The following is a 23,110-nucleotide window of genomic DNA, read 5'->3' as shown; positions in this document are numbered from 1 at the left end:
TGACAAATGGACACTAACACTTGTCATTTGTTTTCAGATTATCTTTGCCACAGTTGATTTCTACAAGATATGTAACACGTGTATCAAGCATTCATTTGGCAATTCAGAACAAAATTTAAGTTCTCAACTCTATACCATCTGCAGGAGGTCTCTCTTTTCAAAGCTGTGGAAATAAAGGTGATCCAGCAGAACCATTCCAATTCTATGATATAGAAAAGAAGGATTTGTAAGGACCATTAAAAAAAGCCACTTTCCTTCTTGCTCTTGAGATCTTTTTGTAGGAGGTCAAAAGAGAAAGAATTTGACGATCAGCAATAGGAACTTTATGGTTACTCCTATCAACCGATTTGTGATTTCCAAAGGAAGAGGGTAAAGTGCTGAGGAGATATGACAGCTGTTAGTCCCTTTCTTAAAATACACTGTCGAATTCCATATTTTAATATTTCTACACTCACAAATATCCACCAAATTTGCTATCACAACTATCATATTCTGATCATTTGAAAAGTGAAGCTTTAAGTGAGAAGCTGCGAGACTGCAAAAATGGTAGAGACTGAATGAAGAAGGTAAAAGAAAGTGCAACTATTTTTTACCTAGAATCTGAAACATCTTGCTAATCTGGACTGAGAAACGAGGCAGACTACAAATGAGGCAAAGTACAAAAAAACAGTGCAGAAACAATACAGTAAAGATCAGAAGGGTATGTAAATTAACATAAAAATATCAAATTTCTATTTCAAAAGAACTACAGCAATATAAATCACCCTTCAACATTTACTAACAGTTGTCACATAGAAATACAGCAAAATTTTTAGTCATTTTCTGTGTTAGATATGGTGAAAAATTCTGCTAAACACACTTCAGTTTTGCCTGATTGTAAACATATAGATTTTAAACACTTCAGTTCATCACAGCTACTAAAAGATTTTAGAACCATGCACCAGCTGTTTCTTCTGATCCTTGCTGCGACTTTGTACGTATAGGGATAAAATATTATTGCTAAGGTTTAGAAGTAAGTATAAGTATATATAGAAGTATTTAGCCATTCATCAGTTGTTTCTCTAATAATTCTACACTTTGATGATGGGGTTTATACTATTTTTGATGCCTAAACCATCTATTATTTATTAAGCATTTCAATTTCTGCTCTGCACAATAAAACCCCTATATAATTACACTGGTACATCCTTCAGCATTTATCTGAATTCACTCTTCCTTTACTGTAGTCAGATAATATCAGTATTTTTTTAACTGTTACATACAGAGGGTGTTAGTATCTTGATATTAGTATGTATAATATGGTAGGTATAAATTTAGACATAGATGAGACTCATGAAACAATCCACACTTCTATTGACAAGCACTGATCGGTGGAAGGACTCAATCTCTTGGTACACGAAGCGGCTCACTGGCACGGAAAACTATTATTGGTATAGTGCTTGACATCTAGAACTGGATGTTCAAATAAGCACGGCACTTGTTTCAAAATAAATTAATTTATGGACAGAAGGAGACAGCTAGTAATGGAAAAAATGTACCTTCCTTTCCAGGACTTCTCAGGACTCTAGAAATACTATTTTCTATGAAACAGGAAATTGACAATAATTTTAAAAAAATGCATACTTAACGTTAGACTCCTAAATGTTTATTGAGGCACCTTAATTCAAAAAGCATGCTTGCATGTTCCGCAAACCCAATAGCCAAACCATTTGTTTAGAGGATTTAAGAAATCCTAAATTCAAGCACTGATTTAAGAAACTCCTAGTGATTATATTCTCTGCCAATTTTGAATTACAGCTGCATGCCCATGTCCTTTTCCTTGAACATCTCCTTAATGATCTTGTAACGGAGAATTTGTGAATCACTGATTAGGGATATAATTACTCTGTGTAAGATCTTACTCCTGCGCATCAAAGTCCATTATGTAAACTATTCTAACATGAAAATGAAGAGTAGAAGGTACCTCGTCAGGTCTAGACACTACACTGTAATGGCAAAATATTTTCCTAAGAGCATTATAAATGCAAATTTTCTCATGAGTTTTTACTTGATTTAGTAAACATCAGTTTTCCTTCAGATATAAACACGTAATAAGATGGTAGAGACATACAATTTTTAAAAGAAGGAAGATTTTAAACACTCACAACATCTAGCTAGGCTCACAATTTAAAAACAAAACAAAACAAAAAACCAACACAAAACAAAAACCAACAACCAAAACCCAAGGCAAAACAACAAAACAAACCCCAAAACAACCATCAAAAAAAAAAAAAAAAAAAAAAACCAAGAAAAGGAAAGTCCTTCTTACCATTCCCAGTGATGTAAGATTTGATGCAAAAGCTTAGAAAAATGTAAATACATGAAGTAAATGCCAAACCACCCGAAGATATCACTACTATATAAACTTCTATATATATACACACACACTCTTCTGTACTATACCTATATACTTCTATATGTGACTCTGTAATACTGGATGACTTTTAAGGAGAAACAGTCCTATTGCATTTAGAATCTAGCCAACAGCTCCAGCTCAGTTAGAGAGTACACAAGCTATTTATTCAGCAGTGCCTTTTAAAATCACTTGTTCGTAATTCAGCTGATTCTAAAAATAATAAGGAAAAACAAAAGCAAATGAGTCCATATGGAAGACATGCACATATTCTTACTCTACACAGACACAATAAATGGAGCCATCCCTTATCCCCAAGCCCATCATGTCTTAGAATCTCACAGCTGCAATCATGTCAGACATGAGTGTGCTTATGCACAAAAACAAATGAAAGCTCTCCACACTACAAAATCATGGAATAAAACCCCCACACTGTTACAGAATTATTTCATGAGATTCTCCAACCTTTCTTTGAAACCAAATTTCTGCTCTTAACAACATTAAGTAATTTAAATAATGTATCTTTTAACTGAGATATCTTTTATATTCAGTCTATATTTAGTTACACATATAGAGATAAGAAAAGACAGAAGAAGGCATTTTTAATGGTGCATCTTGACCTAACCTGGCACCGGTTTTGCACATGCTCTTTACTCGCAGATCGCAAAATTCTAAGGTAAAACGAAAGATAAAGCTTATAATAGCATCAACCTAGGTGCATCAAGTAAACATGGTGGAATGGTAAATTACTTGCTATATTTATAACCAATGAACATGACAAACAGCAACGAATAAAGATGATAGAAGATGAATGTACGGTGTCTAAATGAACACCTTTGAGCTTCCATGGCCATAAAATAAAATAATAATAAACTGTAACACCCCCTTCTACATTATTTATAATTAAAATCCTGAGGTAATTATTCTGTTCTCCATTCTTCTCAGCAAAAGAAGGAGGGGGAGACACATGCGAATTAAAATCCTTGTGGTAACCCCATTAATGTCTCAACTCAGTGAAAATAAGAGCATATTTATTCATGTTCTGACCTACAGTTTGTTCTGAATAGCTTCACCATGGTGAAAAACAGCAAGAAATTTGGCTTATGCAAAACACCTCTGGACTATCTAGATGAACAATCTAGATTAGTGGTATCAAGGGCTACGACTACTTTGCATCCCTGGCTTTGCAACAGACGACCAGCAGCAGAGGCTTGATCCTTCCTGTATTGACTGTTGCTTAACTATAAAAAAGAATCTTGTATAGCAAGAACTACTCAATGAAATTCTCAGGGAGGCTCTCTCATGGACATCATTTGAGAATTGTTTTCAAAGGAGAAAGGAAGTAAAGGACAATTAAAGAGAAAACATTTAAATAATGATATATCTCTAGGTCATAAAAAAAATTGTAATTACCAGAAACTTTCATTAGAAAGAGGACATAGTGGGTGGATATCTTCAAATGTAATAAGCACTACTACAGGACTCCATAGCCCTCTAATTCTAATAGAGTCTTCTGACAAGCCAATTCAAAACCTTCCCCTCAGAGCCTGACATTATGTCTCTGACAAGGATCAGAGAACAGAACAAGGTAATATCAAGCTGCTGGCCTCAGGAAATATAGCAATAGCTACAACTAAGTTAAGTGCCTGGCTTAGAACTTAACATTCACCCAAGTCAATTTATATGTATATGTTTAATTTATATGTATATCTATCTCCTTTCTGATTTACCCTTTTGTAAACTTGTAGTTATACATTTTTAACCAAGATAGCCACAAGGGAATAGTAACTACTGCTGGAAGAGAAAGAAAAAAAGAACACTGGAATAAGTGGAGGCAATGACAGAATTAGCAATTATTTCAGCAAACAGAAACAAAAAGATTGATAGGTGCTAACATAGGTCAGTTATGAAAGTCAACCTAGCCTACCAAAAAAAGCTATAATTCCAAGAGACAACTGAAGGTACAATTGCATCCCCCTTGTTAAATGTGAAGATCCTGGATTTAGATCATACCAAATTTAGCTCAGTGGGGAAAATTGTATATATTTATTATTAAACCACATATTTGCAAACCGTATTGTCTTCATACATCTGTACTTTGGGTTATAATTCTCCTTCAACGGGAATCTGTGGAGCCAAATTTCATTAAGGAAAACTATAAATAAGCAACAACAACAAAATAATTAGCAACTTTTAAGATTTAACTAAGCATTACAAAAGCTAGGCACAGGGAACATTTGAATATAGATAACTTGCACATGTTAATAATTTTGGCTAGATAATCACGTGATATAAATGTTCACATGGAAAAAATGACTCCTTATGCACATTAAGGCCGTGGGGCACGAATGTTATATATGGTTGTATTTACACAGATACATCACATGTTTTTATACCTATATTACATATGTGTAATTCTGTGTATGCATTAACTTGTAAAAATACTTTTCCAAGAACAAATTTGGAGTCAGCATCCGCATAAGTTGGAATTAAATCTCTCTTTTTAAAGATATACTGAAAAAGAATTTGCATTTAACTCTTGCCCTGGTCTCAATTCCTACGCAAACTACATACATATTCTTCAGCTTCCATGGATTACAATTTATTTTTGTTTTGAGAGAAAAGATACTGACAAATACAAAAATAAAAATGAAAAAATGAAAGAGATGTCTCAAAATGAGACAGAAGTCCATTTTTTTACTTAACAAACATTCAGTGTGAACCTTGTTACAGGAAAGACTCTTTTAAGACAGAGCTCAAGAAATGCATTATAAATTATTATAATCTTGGAAGGTTTACATAAAACTGCACATAATTTGAATCACAGTTTGTATTAATATTACTATGCAAGATTGTTGCTAACAATGACCTTTATTTTACTATTTCAACAGTAAAAATAAGTAATATTTCAAATAAAAATATTCTTTTATTAATTTGAAATGAAATAATGCTCTTGATGATGTTAAAACGCCTAATTTTGCTGAGCCCTCTGACATTCAAATTGACAAGTTTATACTCTTTTCTTTCACTTTTATCGATTTATTTTCCTTACCATCAAAATAAAATTTAGATAGGTCAAAAAGAAAGGCTTTCTGTATTAGTAGTGTAAATAGAAGGACAATTAACCGTATAATACAAACTTTGTATTTCACGAGCCATGCATTCAGTTAACTTCTTGTCATTACCCTATTATATTTAAGGAATTCCATTTTGATTTGAGTAACAAGTACTGTAGAGTACATAGGCTATGGAATATAATTACATTTATGAAATATCTGCTGTAACAATAACATTTTTAGTTAAGGCATTTTAAAGCTCCTTTTTGTAGCTATACTCCTTAATAAAAATAAACCTAGCAGAAAGGTATTTTATATTGAAAAATATTTTTATAACACATACATGAATTATTTGCATTAGTAATTTCTAAATTAAATTCTTAAATTCAGATTTCAAAACATGACTTTCATCTCCACAAAGTTTTAGTCTCCCCCTTTTATTATCCTCATTCATGTGTGTTCCTGTTAATGTAAGGTAGGCATAACTTACTATTTACTTTGAAATTGCATGCAGTAGAGGCAACCCTCAGTGTATACATACACACTGTGTACAGCCAATCAGTCTTTACTGTAAATGTTAATGTAAAGTGTAGCATTAATTATCTAATTACTTTTGACATAATTAAACCAGGAAATTATATAAAGCAGCCTCGTAAATGTTCAAATACAGGAGAAGTATAACCCGTGAAATGTCTTTAACAGAGCTATCTTATTTCCTTCTGTTTCTAAAACTGAATGTGATAATACTGGTTCTAGACAACATTTACACAGTTATTTAATAAAAAACTAAATATATTATGAACAATAAATATTCTGCAAAGATCTGCTTATCTTTTGACTTGATTTCTTTTTTTCTACATCACTTCATTATACATGAGCACTGGTCTGCAGAAGATCTGGAGGAACTGTATTTTGTTTCAGTACCCTTTACTAAAGTATGTCATTAATCACAGTTTAATCTATTTCATAAAACAGTTTTATTCCATAAAGCAGTAACACTTTAAAAGAGCTTACATGGAGACTGCATTTCAGTATCTCATGGGTAGGGGGCAGCTGTTAATTTATTATCACAATTATTACAATTACTATTAGAAGAATAAAGTGGATCAAAATATTCTCACTACATTTATGTTTTGGTTAAGTGAACAATAAAACTAACCATAAAAAGCTAAGAAGTAGGGAGATCATGTATTACATTACTAAAAACATGAAAGAATTTACACTGCAGTAGAAATGCCACACTGCAGGCTTTCAGAAACTCAAATGAAACAGAAATTTAAAACACACTTTTCTAACCCCATCCAAATTACAGGTGCCAAGTTCAGCTGAACGGTTTGTCATGTAGAAGTTTATTATTGATGAATAATATGAAGAAAAAAAAAAAAAAGGCTGCATTTTGCAGAGGTGCCATTTGAGAAGTGGGGGAAAACAGAAGGCCAAACAGCCAGCAGTCGCTCTGTACCCCCACGCAAATACTCTTCACGGCTACAAACTGCAAAGATTCAAATGTAAATCGCTGGTAGGTAACAAGACCAGTGCACTCAGCCCCTGGGCATTTCTAAGGATGTTTATGATCCTCCCACTGATCCACAATTTGTAGGCTATGTCTCTGAATAACTATTATTACTTGCAGGAAGTCTAATTAATTTTCAGAAGGAAAAAACCCAAAACCTGAGAAACCCAAGCGCAAAACAACAAGTATGAAAACTACTACAGGCACAAAACTAGTGGGAAACACTGCTTCTGAATAGGATGTATTTACATATTGTTTTGACTGCAGGGTAAAGGTATTGACTATCTTAAGTGTGGAACACTATGCTATGGGCATATGCACAGATGCACCTTACCTCTGGGAGAGGAAAAACCTCCTGCCTCTTATTCCTTATAGTGCAATAAGTCAACCAGTTCTTTCTACGATTTGTACAAAAAGAACACTCCTTTTTCACTCAAATCAGGCAGACACCTACTTTAAAAAATTGGTGGGTTTGTCTCACATCTATCTATGACTTCTCACCATCTGATGAATTCTCAAAGCGTGCAAAAGGCAGACAATCCATCTAGCACACAGCCTGCAGGAAGGCACAGAGTGTTGCTGCAATATCCTTACAAAGAGCTTGTGAAAGTGATAATGTTTCAGATGGCACAAAGAAAATATTAAGTAACATATGCTCAAAGCAGGACCTTCTAGGGCTAGTCCTAACCATGCCTCGCTCCCCTCTGACAGGTCAGAAAAATATGATATTGCCTTTTCTACCTTATAGTCTGTGCTGCATAGAATCTGTCCCGGTGTGACAGTAAGCTCTGTAACCTCAATGTTGCTTTCCACATTCTCATGCAACTCGTGATCGCATAAATTCTGAACTCCCTAAGAGTTGCTAAATTAAATTCTGAACAGTTGAAAACTTAGAGACTAACCTTTGTGTGAGAGCCTAACCTTTGTGTTACTGATACACTATGTAGCAGAAAAAAGCAATAAAGTCATCCAGATTTGCATTCTGGAAATTGCTCTGACATTCTGTTTTCTCTGTGTTGTTCAAACAGCAAAGTGACTCTTCACCTGTATACCTTAGAATATGGTTGGCTTCCTCACAATACTTGTCTGAATGAAACAGTATGTCACCAAACCTGGGTATTAAGGACTCGAAGTCAAAGATAATCTTGCTTAGACCAGAGTTACATGCTGCCATCTTTCACTCTAGCTTACGTGGGATGGAACTTGAACATGGAAATATCTGGCACTTCATAACATGCTATTTATTTTCATTTTGTATTGATAAAAGAAGTATGTTTAAAACAGTTGGAACAAAAAAATGAAAAAAATAAACACCCCTTTGCACAGGACATTTGAAGACCTTTACCATATTTTGGCAAAGAGAAGAATGTGTATTCTCCAGCTTTCATGGGTTTAATCTTTTTTCATAAGCAGATAGGACCTTTTCTTAGTACAAGGACATGGACAAATGCCAAAACCTACATATCATATCTACAAATATCCTTAAATGAAAGAACAAGATCTTCAATTACAGTGTGAGATTTCTTTTTTAACTCTTAAACAACATCAATAAGATATCCATGTGAGTCTAAAGCAAAATCCTTTCAATCCAAAAAGCCTTATCTTCTTACACGTTCACTCATGATTTTTGCCTATGAGGGGGAAAAACAACTAAAAACATTTAACAACCAGGTAGACTTCAAAATATGAGGAGAATTTGATTTGTTGAAGACATTTATCCATTTTAATAGAAAAGGAATAGTAATGCTGTTCATTCCACTGAGGAAGTGTATCTTTTTGAAGAGGGCATGAAACAGGAAGCCAACTGATTCAATTTCTTTTCAAGCATAAAATCATAACAAAATACATGAACGTGGAATCGCATTTTTACTTTCAGGGCTGCAACCAGCAGACCATTCATGACATCCTATGAATGATATGACAGTAATATTAAGAGACTTAGTAGTGAGAAGCTACATCTTTCCCCATGTCTCATGAATACTCCTGACAACATTTCCCCTACATTTAAGAAAGCAACAATAAACAGTGAACCCTAAAATTGCTGTGTGGTGGGATAGAGGAAAAGAAAGAAAACAAGTAAAAATCCATATAAAAGAACACAAACACAAATAATTACCTACATAGTTGTCAAAAAGGGAAAAATTGAAACAGACAATAAGAAAGAAAAAAAAAAACCAAAACAACCAAAATTATTTGCATGTAAGATTTCTAAAAACTGTTATTTAAAAATCTTTATAGCATCTAAAAAAATTATATTTTAAGGAGAAGATGCAAACAAAAGTGCTGAGCTCACATACTGCAAAATATTGCGAAAAAGTGGTCAAAGACAAAGTGAAATATAATAAAAGTAATGTATTAACTTGAGAACCAGAAAAAAAAGGTATGCAGTTAGTCTATGGAGTATAGGTTAATTCTGCTTAGAGTTTGGCCATGAAATGAAGCATTTCAGCTGAAGAGCAGCAGGAAAGGTTGCCTCTGAAGCACTGGAACCTCTACTGGAGTCCTCACTTGAATAGGGGAATAACTCTCCCTAGCCCTTTCTAGATATGCTGTCCACAGTATGCCATAGGTAACTTGTAATCAAAACCAAGTAACTCGGCCTTCTTATTAAATTGAAACAAAAACGTGACTTTATAGAGTTATGAATTTACAATTGATAAAATTATCTACAAATGTGAAACGTAAGGGTTTTCTCACACTGGAAAGACCAGTGTTTTTCTCACTAATGTAGGCACTTTCATTCAACCTCATTACAACGTTCAACGGGGAGTCAAAATTATTACTGGGTAAGACTACAATAGAAATAGCAAGAGCTAAACAGAAAAGAACTCTGCATGTGAAGTTGAATAAGTATTAAAACTGAAGATGACAGTGCTTGCTGAGACTTAATCAAAATGATATGCTATGTTGAGAAATTATCTGAAGAATTTTTTCGTAGGCAGCAAAAGTATAGCATAAGTTTGAGGACCTTCCAGAAAAATTCAGCAAAATACAGGGTGTATTTCTTCAACTCTATATCTCTAAACATCATGATGAGGTTCTTACAGTTATCATATAGCTTTGAACACTACTGCACCAAACATGATTTCCTTCTCATGCATCTACTTGTGAATAAAAAAAAATAGTTTGATGCCATAGTTAAAGAATGTATTTGTTTAATACATTAATAATTTGTGGTCTTCGTGTATTTATAATTTTAGAATCTGTTGCACTAAATTCTTTAGTGATGGGTCCATAGGAAACATTGTCTTCTAGATGAAGTGTCTTTCAAACAGCATATTATCCTTGTGCATGGATCTTGGATACTATCTTCTGGATGTAAATAAAATGGTTGTATTTATCAATGACCAGTCTGATGGGTTGAAAAAAGGTCAAATTGTTATCTCACAAAGAACTATCATGGCAAATATTCTGAACAATCAAATTAAAGTATTAACAGTTTTTTAATTCTACAGCATCTTTTACTAGAATGCTAAATAATTTTACATTGACTTTGCTTTTAAATACACAGTACTGAGATTTGGAAAGATCAAGTGATACATCCAGCATCAGTCAATCTGTGACAGACCTAAAAAGAAAACGGATTTTCTCAATACCACTGCAAGAAATGACATTAAAATTAGATGAATATTGCAATTAAAATATCAGAGACAGAATATCTTAAATAACCCTCACATCAAATTTTCAAAGGCAAATAGAAATAGCATCTCCATGGCCCATGATGGCTGTGTAGTATCCTGGGATTATCACTAAAACTCACTATTTGTACTTTAAGATTAATCTACTTTATCATTTGAAGTTGGACATCATACATATTTTAAAATGTCATGTCCTAATGATAACAGAAGACTAAAAAAAAAAGCTTTCCTTCTTATTTCTTCTTCCACCTCCCACAACAAATTATATATTAAATATAAGTGATATTAGTTCATCAATCCTTTAAAAGCTGTCAGTATGCTTTACAGACAGCCTCTATTTTCAGATTCTACCTCTCTATCAGGAATGAAAAGATTATACTTCTGCAAGTCATTTTACAGACAGGGATAGGATTGTTCTGTAAAGTCACAAAGAGGAAGACCATCAATCATTACAATTCAGAGATATCAATTAATCCCTCAATCAATAACCCAAAGTTATAGGTGTACTATTATATCCCACTGCAAGCTATAGATTTTGCATAAAATAAAGAGATAGTATAATCCAAAAGTAAAAATTTCTGCTACCAAGATTGTAACAGGCACACGCTTGTGCTGTACCTGCTGGGTACATGCAGTACCAAGGAAACTGGTCCAGTCCCGTCATGTAAAAAGGTTGAAAAGTATTATTTATTACAGATATTGCAGCAACCAGATGATGTAGATATGCTCCAAAAAACTGTAACTTGAGGACTGAATGGACAAATCCTACACCTATCTGCACTCCATAAAATTTATATTACACTATAGTAAATGATAAAATAAGAGTTTCAGGTGCAACAACAACAAAGAAGAAAAAGAGAAGGTATAACTGTAAAAAATGCAAATGCCATGGGAAAAAACAGTGCGTTTTAAAAACGAAAAAATAAAAGAAGTTAGTATAGTAAGTTAATGACATAGTTTGTGATGATAAATCCTATTACATTACTGAGCTTAAGCCTATCAAAATTATAAGGCAAGGGGAAAGGATTGCTACCCATCACTCTCCTGACTCACTTTTAAGTGGCAATGTGTGTTTTGGCCTTTTATTCTCTTACAGCCAGTAGTAAAGCTCAGCAGCAGTATCAATCTTATGGCAAAACAGAGGACTGGAGAAGGAAACATGCAAGGGTTTGCAACTGCATTTATAGGTGTACATCAAATAGACAAAGGAGAAATACGAAGCTTTGGTTATATCACTCATGTTTCTCCCTCTAAAATAACAGTAACATCAGTAAAGCAGGCAGATAAGAAGAAAAAAATAATATTGTAAAGAAAAGAAAATATGTAAACAGGTTAACTATAGAAATACTTGTCTATCTAATGTCACTTAACTGTTAAAATAAGTACTAAAACTCGTACCTTTACACGGTGCTACAGAGGAAAAACAAGGAAGTCTTATATGATGTTTATGGTGTTATTCATCACTTTTGAGATGAAATTCCCATTTGAAAAGTACTGTGGAAAAGTAAAATTGGTTTCCTCCTTCTGGTAAATAAAAGTAAAGCTATATTCTGCCAGCTCCAGGGGCATCAGCAGAACAGTTTCACCACTGTAGCTATATGTCTGTGTTCTGTTATAAACAAAGCTGACAAAGTTCATGAGGGGTAACACAGAAGCTCTCAGTCTAAAAGTACAGAAAGATTGAGTTCTTTTCAGTGACAGGTAAACAGGAGGGTAACAAAGATTAAAATTATTTGAAATGTTCCTAATTCTATTGCCTCTGTGGTTCCCTCTTCCTTGGGAAGTTTGCAGTGCCTGAATTTTTAATGCGAACAAAGATCCAAGGAAGTTCTACCGAAAAAACAAACAATACATTTACAACAATAATACTGACAGATATATATCTTCCTGGAACAAAGCACTAAAGAAAAAAACACTCCCAATGCAGAGGTTTCTGTTGTGTCCATGGCAATTCAGTATAACGCAACATGACAGTTCTGAAGGAACCGTTTTCTTCCACTATATAAGACATTTTAGAGACTATCCTCTTCTTGAGAATCATAAAAGGAGTAGTTTCATGAATAACGGATTTTTCAAAAAACAACAATTCAACAAAAGCGGAAATTGCCATACAAAGGAGTTATGATCTCATCTGAATGGAGGCAAAATGAGTCACTAAAAGGAAGACATAATACAAGCCAGATTTCCTGCGCAGCTTCCTCTGACCTCTGCTGGCAGAGCTATTTTCCTCTTGAGGTAAAAAGTGTGCCTAGAAGTTGTTCTGCCCCCTATGCAAGCTCTGTCAGGAGAATATAACTGACATGCTCGAACAGTGAGAAGGATCACATCAGGTATGCTCATCAACACACGTAATCGACAGTTCTCTAATTGCAATGACTTATGCGGAGTCCTCCAACACAGTTTAAAAATCTCACTCCAACAGCAACCCGGCATTAAGTATTGCTTAAACCTCACTTAATCACCTTACTAATATTTAATGTAAAAATCTTGTCCTGCACAATTAAAATATTATAGAAAATTAAATGATCTTAAGCCTGATATGCTACTATATCCACACAATAGGGCGTGCTGTGAATTTATCTTACACCTTAACACTAACTTTCCTGACTTCCATCCAGTTAAATAAGCTCTTTCCTGTTATCCTAATATAATGTCTTGTGAGAAAAAACATATCTGAACAGTTATTTTCTATTGAGAATCATCTTACACAGCCAAACATCAAAACAAAAATTCGTTGTTCTCTAATATTCTCCTATTTGGTACTTACATGACTACTGACAGGTCTGAGATTACTGTGTTGGAACCTATTTTCATGTAACAGCCGCAGTGCAGATACTTGTCGATACACTGGTGCTGAATGCTAATCACTACTACAGTCTGGGAACAATTGCCAGCTACGTCACTTATCACTAACATGAACAGAAAGGCCTTAATTGCCTTATCATGTGCTTTGTGCTTCCTGGTGGAATGGCTAGAAACCACTAGGAAATACTAGGAGGGATAAAATAGTTATAAACCAGTAGGAATTTCAAGGGTTAATGATAAAAAGAGTTCCAAACATCACCTAAGGAACTCATCACTCTTCTTCACATATACAGTTTTAATGCTGTTCAAAAAAGATCTTGATTATTTGTATGAAAACTGAATTGAACAGTTTATGAATAAAATGCATTAAAAGATGTAATGCGGGATATAGGCAGGACACAAAGCATATATTTCCCTTAGTTTGTATATTCAGCTATATCATTTGACAATATTCTCATAGAACAACTTTCTATAAAAATAAGTACTTTTAGCTATTGAAAAGTCATCTAAAGTTTATACACTACATCATAATTTTGATCGTTCAAAATTCATAGAACAGATGCAAAGTAGGTACTTCTCTGATGCTAATTAAACAGCATGCTCAAGCAGTATTTCCTGTAAATGAAAGCACCTCTTCCTTTTTCTCTAAATAATGATCATCAGGGTATACTCATAATTTAAAAAAAGAAAAAAAGTAGAAAAGAAGACACAGAAAAGAAAAATAGTAAGAACAATTTTCAAAAGATCTGTGTGCTCAACGTTTTCAAAACCTTCTAATTAAAATACACAAAACACTAAAATTAAGAGAGGGAATAAAGACTGAACAGAGTGTTCATAAAATATCCCTAGCTGTTGGCAAAGATTTTAACTTTGTAATTTAATGATGATGAAGCCAAAGAACTGTTGCTGGAATGGAACAGTTGATGTTCCATTCTGATGGAGGCTGATGAAGAAGGCTTTCAAATTGAAGTGAGGGGTATCACAGTTTATATTTTTCTTAGTAGGTCTTCTATCTGTACGATTTCTCTCTAAATTTCATTACTTTCTGCATTAGACGTCCCTTTCAACAGATAGTCATGTGTTGATCAAAGATATATTGCTTTAATATGCTTGTGTTCTGTTGTATGTCAAAATGTTTGTTCATACAGCCAGCAAGTTTTAAGCAGTTCACAAAATATCAGAGGATCAGTAGTTAATAACAATGTTAACTTCCAGGGAAAACTAACTTGTTGTGAAGAAAATTTTTCTGGTATTTGATCTAATTTGTGCAAGATCTGATAGAAGCATTCAGGTAACTTAAATAAACAGATTGCATGTTAAAAAACTGTTAGCACATACTGAATACTTACATTATTTGAACAAAAAGTACATTAAGTTTAACAATACATTAAAAAAATGAATAAGGTATTTATTAGGCATGAATCAGTTCTAAAAAGCATGGTATGAAGCAACTTTAACAACTTTCATAGGGAAGGCAAAAAGATATACAGTATGATAATTTGTGGACATAATGAACTGGACATATTTTTTTCCAATCAAAAGAGCAATAAGTAAGTGTAACTAAAATACTGATAAAAGCACAGTTTATGCACTTAAAAATAAGACATGAATTAAAATTACTTAGATGTGTTTTGTATGGTTTTAGAGAGACTTAATTTTACCTTATTTTTTATCAATAAATTTTCATTTCAAATCCATTGTTTTATTACATATGCTATTTAAACAATGCCCCTATATTACTGTCCACAAACACATTTCAAATTTTTTAAAGTAACTAAACAAAATAGAAGTCTGTTTGCCATTCCTAGGTTGATATCCAGCTAATTAAACATGGTTTTAGGGGTAATTCCATCATAATTTCTAAATGATCCTGGAAGTAAATACGTGTGTGCATATATACATAAACATACACATGCCAAGAGTTACTCTGTCTACAAACTCACCAGCGTGTAGCCTTGCTATTTATTAATCAAAAGAAATTTGAAAAAAGACTATTTTACAAGATAATTTGCTTTCATCAGAGATTTTAAAAAGACAACAAAACAAATTAAAGGAAGAAAAATGTTTTCTGTTCAATTTACCAATTTCTAACAACAGTTAGATATCTATGGTTATGGGTGTATATATGTGAATGAACGAATAAATCCTTAACCCACCATATCTTTTTCTCCAGTTTGCAAGCTGTCACCCGTGAAAAGTATGGTGTAGATGGTAGGATGATACTGTACCTGATTGGCTCTGGAGGTGGTCATGGGATCAGATGGAGAGGACTTGGTGGTAGTTGGGGAAGATGGCAATGTCTGGGAACAAAGCAGTTCAGGAGCAAATCAACCTTTACAAGCCTTAGACTGAACAGTTAAAAAAATAAATAAACCAACAAAAGTAACATAACTAGAAAATTAAAATAAATAAAAAATGCCTAAGACAAAATCTTTCTCCTACTCATTGGAACTTAATGGAATTTAAAGTCAATTGGATAAATAATGCATGTAAATATGCATGCTTATGCATGTAAAAACAAATTAATGACTTGAAATCAAGATGGTGAACTCACATAAATACTCAAAAATATGCTGACCACATGAGGAATATATTCTTTCCTCTCTCCTCCTCTTGGGGAAAATGAAGACTATAGTAAACAAAAATTCCAGCAAGTTCAATGAGCGCACTAGAAACAGTTATCAGTCTACAAACAAACAGGGCCAACATCTGAAAGAAGTTAGAGACGTTTACTTTGGCACTTTATAATGCACCATTCTATAGCACGGACTAGAGCCACCAAACTGTGTTCCATTACTTTAAACAATTACACTGAAGCTACTGAGTTTTTAGCAATATACTAACTGCTAAAATATTCACTGATATTTTGTAATCAAGAGGCAGGTGAAAAAATGTAAACATCAATCTCATGATGGATGAACATGCAACTAATACCTTCAGAACAAATTACTACAATGTATTTATGATTAGCGTTAAAATGTTCATTTAGTTGAGCAAAGGTTAATAACTTATCATCAGGCCTGTGTTCAAAATAAACACAAAAAAGAATTAACAGTCATATTTATTGATCATGTTTTCTAAATAATATACATATGCTTAACATTAATTCTTGAACATATCAAAAAAGCACTGCTCTTTAAAATTTCGATATACACATTTCGCTTTTTAAAGTATTAGATCCTGACAGAATAACTCTTCTTTTTATAAATGTAGTGAAAATGTAAAATTCCAATTTTCAAAACATAACATACAATACTTATTCAAAGCATGTTTTTTGACATCTTTGTAATATATAAATATTATAAAATATCCAAATTTACACTACCTTAATAAGATGTTAAAATGCTATACAATGTGATTTATCACATGGTCATATAATTACTAACCAAAACTATTTAGAAATAAAGAAAACAAAATTTCACACTTTCAGCAGTTCTGTTACTTACAATCATTGACAGTCCCTCATAAAATAGGTATACACACTTTTGCACTAAAACTCTTAATGCATATGAGAAAGCTGGGACACTGTGAATGCATAAAGTTGTGTATTAGCAAAATATGGGCTTGTACATATGCACACACAAATATTTAAGCTGTATGTTAAGCAATATGAAGATCCATTTTTTCATAGTTTGTACATAAACAAGCAGCCAAAACAGGAAAAAAATATCTTCAGGAACAGATCCTTACTTTGTGTTTCCAACTTGTAACTCATGTTATAAAACAATAAGAACAAAAATAAAACATATACAACTTAAGCATCAACCGGCACTCTTTCAAGAGGCTTAAGTAAAAAATACTACCGCGTAGCTTGGCAAAATATTATTGGTCAGCAGATGCTATACATTGTGAAAATCAAGACAATTATAAAGGATTCTCCCATGTCTTTCTGTACAGAACATGGGTTCATTTGTGAGGTGCTAGAATCATTTAGAAAAAGAAATTTCAGATTCCATGATAGTACAGGGTAATCCTATTCAGTTATAGAATTATACTTCTGATTTTACTGGGGTGATGCAGTTATCTCTCTTACCAAGTCTGAAATTGCAATGAACTGATTTTCATCATTTAAGTTTAAACTAATGGGGAAAAAAAAAAACAAAACAACTAAAAACCCCAACCAAGCAGAACAGAGGACTGTAACTTATCCCAGTAGGTTTTCTTTACTATAGCTATATATTAAACTCTCATCCTGAACTAAAAATAAAAACTAAAAACAATTGATACTAATCTACAGCAAAACTCTGAAAATATATTTTGTCTGAAATATTTCAGACATCTGATAGTTTGTGTGATCAACATCATTGCTAACTATAGCCACCAAACTGTGTTCCATATCTCGTTTTGTATATCTCTATCGTATATTTTGTATATCTCTATTGTAAATTTTTTTGGTATGGAAGGCTAAATAATAAAAGGAAAACAGTTTGTTCTTCATAGGTGTTACTAAATCTAGCTAGTGGATTTATAAGAAAATATGTAGAACACTTATCACTGATACCACAAATAATTTAAGAAACTCGAAGCATCTCAGATTTCAATTCATATCAATCTTCCTAAAGCCCAGAAACATATGGCTGTGATGAAATATGTGACGATAATCATTTCAGGTGACTGTTGAATTATAACTTCTATTAAGTAGAAGCATTTCACTATTCCGTTTTAGTAAAAGCTTGTTTAAAATACAATGGAAAAAAAAGATAAAAACATTTTAAAGCAAAACAACTGTGTTACTGAACAAGAAACAAGTATGGGAACACACATTTTTTTCCAAATATACATACCATGACAAAATAGTGAAAATAGCAATAAGGTTTTTTATTTTGTATTTTTGGTGGTTTTTCTTTGTATATCAGGTTGTTTCTGTTTCAGGCTTAATCCCTCTTACTGTGTTTAGTGACATAACTGCTTTTATTTTTATATATATACACACATATAAACATATATATATATAAAGTGTGTGTGTATATATATACATAAAAAAGAATTGACAGCATTTTGCAAAAATTAATCCCTTTTCATGCTTCTGTATAATTCCAGAGACACATCAATTCATGGAAACACATCTATATATTTCTTCAATATTAAAGTAACACAAAGTAATTTCTCAAAAACAAAAAAAAAGTAACACAGGCATTTGGATTTTGTATTGAATTTCCACTGGCTGGTAAGTAATTTATTGATACACTCTCAATTGCTTTGCAAGAACTTTTAGGCAAAATTACTTCTTAAAGAAAGTTGGACAGAGCTCAATAATTCTGATTTATTATGCAGCATAGAATATTTTTTTTTTAAATTTGGCAAGTGTTTTGCATTAGGCAAGCACTTGAATTTAGTAGTTATTAGGCTTCTGGGAATGAGATGTATAAAGTGATTAAAAATCATAAGATGAATTTACATTACAGAGTTTCAATTTTTGAGACTGAAACATGTGTACTATAATTGAAGCTTTCCTGAAATTGCAGGTTGACTGTTGGCAAGGTTATGGAAAAAAGCCAGTTAGAATTTCTACCACACACCACTTCTAAGTCTTGAGGGGTTTTATTTAAGCTCTCTCTTGAATAGTACAGTCCAAGCCATGGTGAAACTGGTCTGCTCTGTTTTCTCAAATATGAGACAATGAATGGAAGACTATACCTACAGGTAAGAGAGTGTTGTTTGTTGTTTGTTTTTACTTTAAGCTTCCAGAGCAGATGTTTGAGAAAACAGATTTTAAGTAATAAAAACGAAGCTTAATTTTAGAAATAAAATTCTGTTTAAGCGATATTTGAGTTGCAGCATTTTCTGAAGCTCACAAGAATTGATTATTCCGTGAGAGGCTGCTCTCAGGCTGCACAACATAGTACAGGGTGCAGAACGGTGGTCAAAGCATCACACTTCCATGCTTCATATTTCTGAATAACAGAGTGAAGATACAGCTGTATCACAGCAGTATAGAATACATATACTCCATCTGTAGAGTATTCCAAAAGGCTCTGAGCCCGCTTTCAATGACTTCATGAATTGCTTAATGCAGAGCTATGTATACATGACAAAAGTCACACCCTTATATATATATATACTAAAAAAATTTCAATACTTACACCCTAGATAGTAAATATTGTACTGAGACAGTTAACTTAATTCTCAGTAACTATGAGTATATTTATATATAGAAGAGCAGGAAGAAAAGGCAGAAATTAACATACCATTTGAAAACAGGGTTAGAGACACGAAAGCATATATAAAGAACATAATTTAAATGGGAAGATGAATCTGCATTTACACCTTACCAATTTCTAGTTTCTCACTACAGGGCTTGCCAAACAAAGGAAATCTTGGTAATAACATTACCTACATTAAATTACTATTAATACTAAGCTAATACTGAGTTTCAGTCTTGCGTATATTAATATTGGTGCTTTTAAATCACTGAAATTAATGCAATGATAAAACTAATCTGCTTAAGCCAATATTTTAATGCACTTCAAGAAAAGGTGATATCGTTTTAAAATTATATTCAACAGTTGAATACCTTCTGCAGCTAAAATGAGAAACAGAGAGCACTGCAAGGCTCCATTGTGCTGAACAACATAAAAGACTGACTTACTAGACTTTCAACAGTATCAGAGATGAGCCTTCCTAAACGGACCACTTGCTTTGCTAAACATATTGAGTCTTCTTTTTATCTGCTGTGAACACCTTTAATCTGTAACTTTGGCACATGATTCTCATCTGAGTGATGACTGAATAAATACATAACACATTTCAAAAATAAAATTTGGAAAAAGAAATAATCAAGGATTAATAATTTATTCACAATTCAGATTGCAAAAGGGCTACTTTGATGACTTCAGTGATCTAATTTTACTTGCTACCTTTCCACTTCTGTAAAGAACAAATAAATACATTCTGATGATATTTCATCCTGTTTGCATTTGTATTTTGCATTTGTAAAAGAATACATAGGGCATACAGCAATACAAAAAGACTAAGAGAGCTAGCATATATAGATGGTTTGCTTACTTATAGGTGTGTATAGAGGTAATTTATCTGCATTTATGAACTCTTGGGGACTTGTCTTTGATAAAGGAAAAAAGTGTGGTAAATTTGATGTAAAAGAAAGATTATCTCATGTTCTACCTGGGGACAAGAAGGAGTAATGAGCTTAAAGCAAACCAGCAGGTACCATTTGGATCATCAGAGCAAGTCTGGATGGAGGGAATGTTTTAGGATAAAGACTACAGTAAAATGGACAAAGAATCAGGAATTTCTCTGTCCTCAAAACTTGTCACGATAACACAGAACTGCTACAAGGTCTGGTGCTGTTATATAGATATACCAGAAAACTCAAGTAAGAAACCAGACACAGGAATCAAAACACATAAGAAGATATGGGTCTAAGATTCATGTCAAAAAAACCCACAAGTCCTAGAAGGAAAGAAAATGTCACCTTTTGATTCTGGGCTACTTTGCTATTTGGAAAAAAAACACCAAAACTACAAAGTCATCCGAAGGCGTGAGATAACTTCAGAATTTTCTTAAGAATCAGAACACTGCTGAAAATTTCTGCAATGTTGAATGCTGCTGTTCATCCCCCAATAAAATCTTCTATTCACATTCCACTTTTGAAGCACATACAATGAAGAGTTAATCATCAGCTACAGAGTTAATTATGTTCATAAAACATGGTTTCACATACATATTGATTTACATCCAACACTGGTGAAATGAAACATAAAATTAAAACAGGGATCTGGCACCAGAATTTAGTCAAGAGCACATGATGGACAGGATATAGTATACATATTTTTATGGAATGCTAAACTTTTGCCATGGAATATAACGTATAGAGCTGTCTCTCTAGTGAATAATGGTAGGTTTGGGTTTTTTTGTCCTCACAAGTTGTAAACACACCTGCATATCTTATCATTCATTGCAGAATGGTAACTGGTGTGATTCTTCACACTTCTTACAGGATGACCATGAGCCAGCAATGTGCCCTTGTGGCCAAAAAGGCCAATGGCATCCTGGGCTGCATCAAGAGAGTGTGGCCAGCAGGTCGAGGGAGGTCATCCTCCCCCTCTACTCTGCCTTGGTGAGGCTGCACCTGGAGTACTGTGTCCAGTTCTGGGCTCCCCAGTTCAAGAAGGACAGGGAACTACTGGAGAGGGTGCAGCAGAGAGCTACCAAGATGATTAGGGGACTGGAACACCTCTCTTATGAAGACAGACTGAGGGATTTGGGTCTCTTCAGTCTGGAAAAAAAGACGGCTGAGGGGGGATCTTATCAACACTTACAAATACTTAAAGGGTGGGTGTCAGGAGGATGGGGTCAGGCTCTTTTCAGTGGTGCCCAATGACAGGACAAGAGGTAACGGGCACAAACTTGAGCATAGGAAGTTCCACCTAAACATGAGGAGGAACTTCTTTACTTTGAGGGTGTCAGAGCACTGGAACAGGCTGCCCAGAGAGGTGGTGGAGTCTCCAACTCTGGAGACATTCCAAACCTGCCCAAACACGTTCCTGTGAAACCTGCTCTAGGTGACCCTGCTCTGGCAGGGGGTTGGACTAGATGATCTCCAGAGATCCCTTCCAACCCTAGGATTCTATGATTCACCTATGTTCAAAAGTGAGAAAAGTTTTTGAGAAATTGTGGACTAGATGAAGAGACACAGTGATCTACAAAACTAGTTAGTGTTATTTACCTCAAATTAAAAATGTAGAATTATTTTCTCATATTCTGGAATTTAGTGAGGTTCATATAGGTGACAGACTGTTGCCTTAAATGGATGATAAAAAGAAGAGAGGCCCATCAGAAGGCAGAGGCATTTTAAGAAACCAGTGAAGGTTTCTAAAGAAGGATGGACTTGGAGGTATTGGTGGATGAAAAACTTAATATGAGCTAGCAATGTGCGCTCACAGCCCAGAAAGGCGACCGTATCCTGGGCTGCATCAAAAAAAAGTGTGCCTAGGATGCCAAGAGGTGATTCTACCCCTCTCCTGAGACCCCACCTGGAGTAATGCATCCAGCTCTGGGGCCCCCAACATAAGAAGAACGTGGACCTGTTAGGGAGTCCACAGAAGGGCCACAAAGATGATCAGAGGGCTGGAGCACCTCTCCTATGACAGCTGAGAGAGCTGGGGTTGTGTAGCCTGGAGGAGAGAAGGCTCTGGGGAGCCCCTATAGCTGCCTTCCAGTACTTAAAGGGGACCTACAGGAAAGATGGGGAGGGACTCTTTAAGAGAGACTGTAGTGATAGGATGAGGGCTAACATCTTTAAACTGATTCAGATTAGATATTAAGGAGAAATTCTTTACTGTGAGGGTTCTGAGACACTGGAACAAGTTGCCCAGAGATGTTGTGAATGCCCCATCCCCAGAAGTGTTCAAGGCCAGGTTGGATGAGGGTTTGAGTAACCTGATCTAGAGGAAGGTATCGCCCAATGGCAGGGTGTTTGGAACTAGATGATCTTTAAGATCCCTTCGAACCCCAACTATTCTGTGATTCTATGAAGTCTACTGAGTCTTTATAGTCTGAAGAACTCATACCCCATATTAAAAAAATAAATAAATTCCTCCCCTTAAGCTAATATTTTCAGATCTGTATTTTCTTAACGTTAAGTTCTATTTAAGTGCTTCAAAGTAAAACTTTTTATTTAAAAATTATGAACATTTCATTATTTTTTTTGATCAGCATTTCTGAATTTAAAGTAGTCACTTTCAGT

The 23,110-nt window shown here is 34.0% G+C and overlaps 1 protein-coding gene across 3 annotated transcripts in view; it reads right to left on the bottom strand.

Moving 5' to 3' along the window:
- Window positions 1-23,110, bottom strand: part of NOVA1 (NOVA alternative splicing regulator 1) — a 158,894-nt gene that overhangs the window by 14,288 nt on the left and 121,496 nt on the right. For 2 of the 3 annotated variants that reach the window (XM_063332955.1, XM_063332958.1), the window contains exon 4: window positions 15,633-15,704. The exons of the other annotated variant lie outside the window; for it this stretch is intronic. In XM_063332955.1, coding sequence (XP_063189025.1) covers window positions 15,633-15,704 — 72 coding nt within the window. The remainder of the gene's footprint in view (window positions 1-15,632; window positions 15,705-23,110) is intronic. 3 annotated transcript variants of the gene reach the window in all.

The sequence above is a fragment of the Chroicocephalus ridibundus genome, chromosome 4 (genome assembly GCF_963924245.1).
Source record: "Chroicocephalus ridibundus chromosome 4, bChrRid1.1, whole genome shotgun sequence".
NCBI classification, from domain to species: Eukaryota; Metazoa; Chordata; class Aves; order Charadriiformes; family Laridae; genus Chroicocephalus; species Chroicocephalus ridibundus.
The sequence above is the reverse complement of the archived record's forward strand: the minus strand, read 5'-3'. Positions and strand labels throughout refer to the sequence as shown.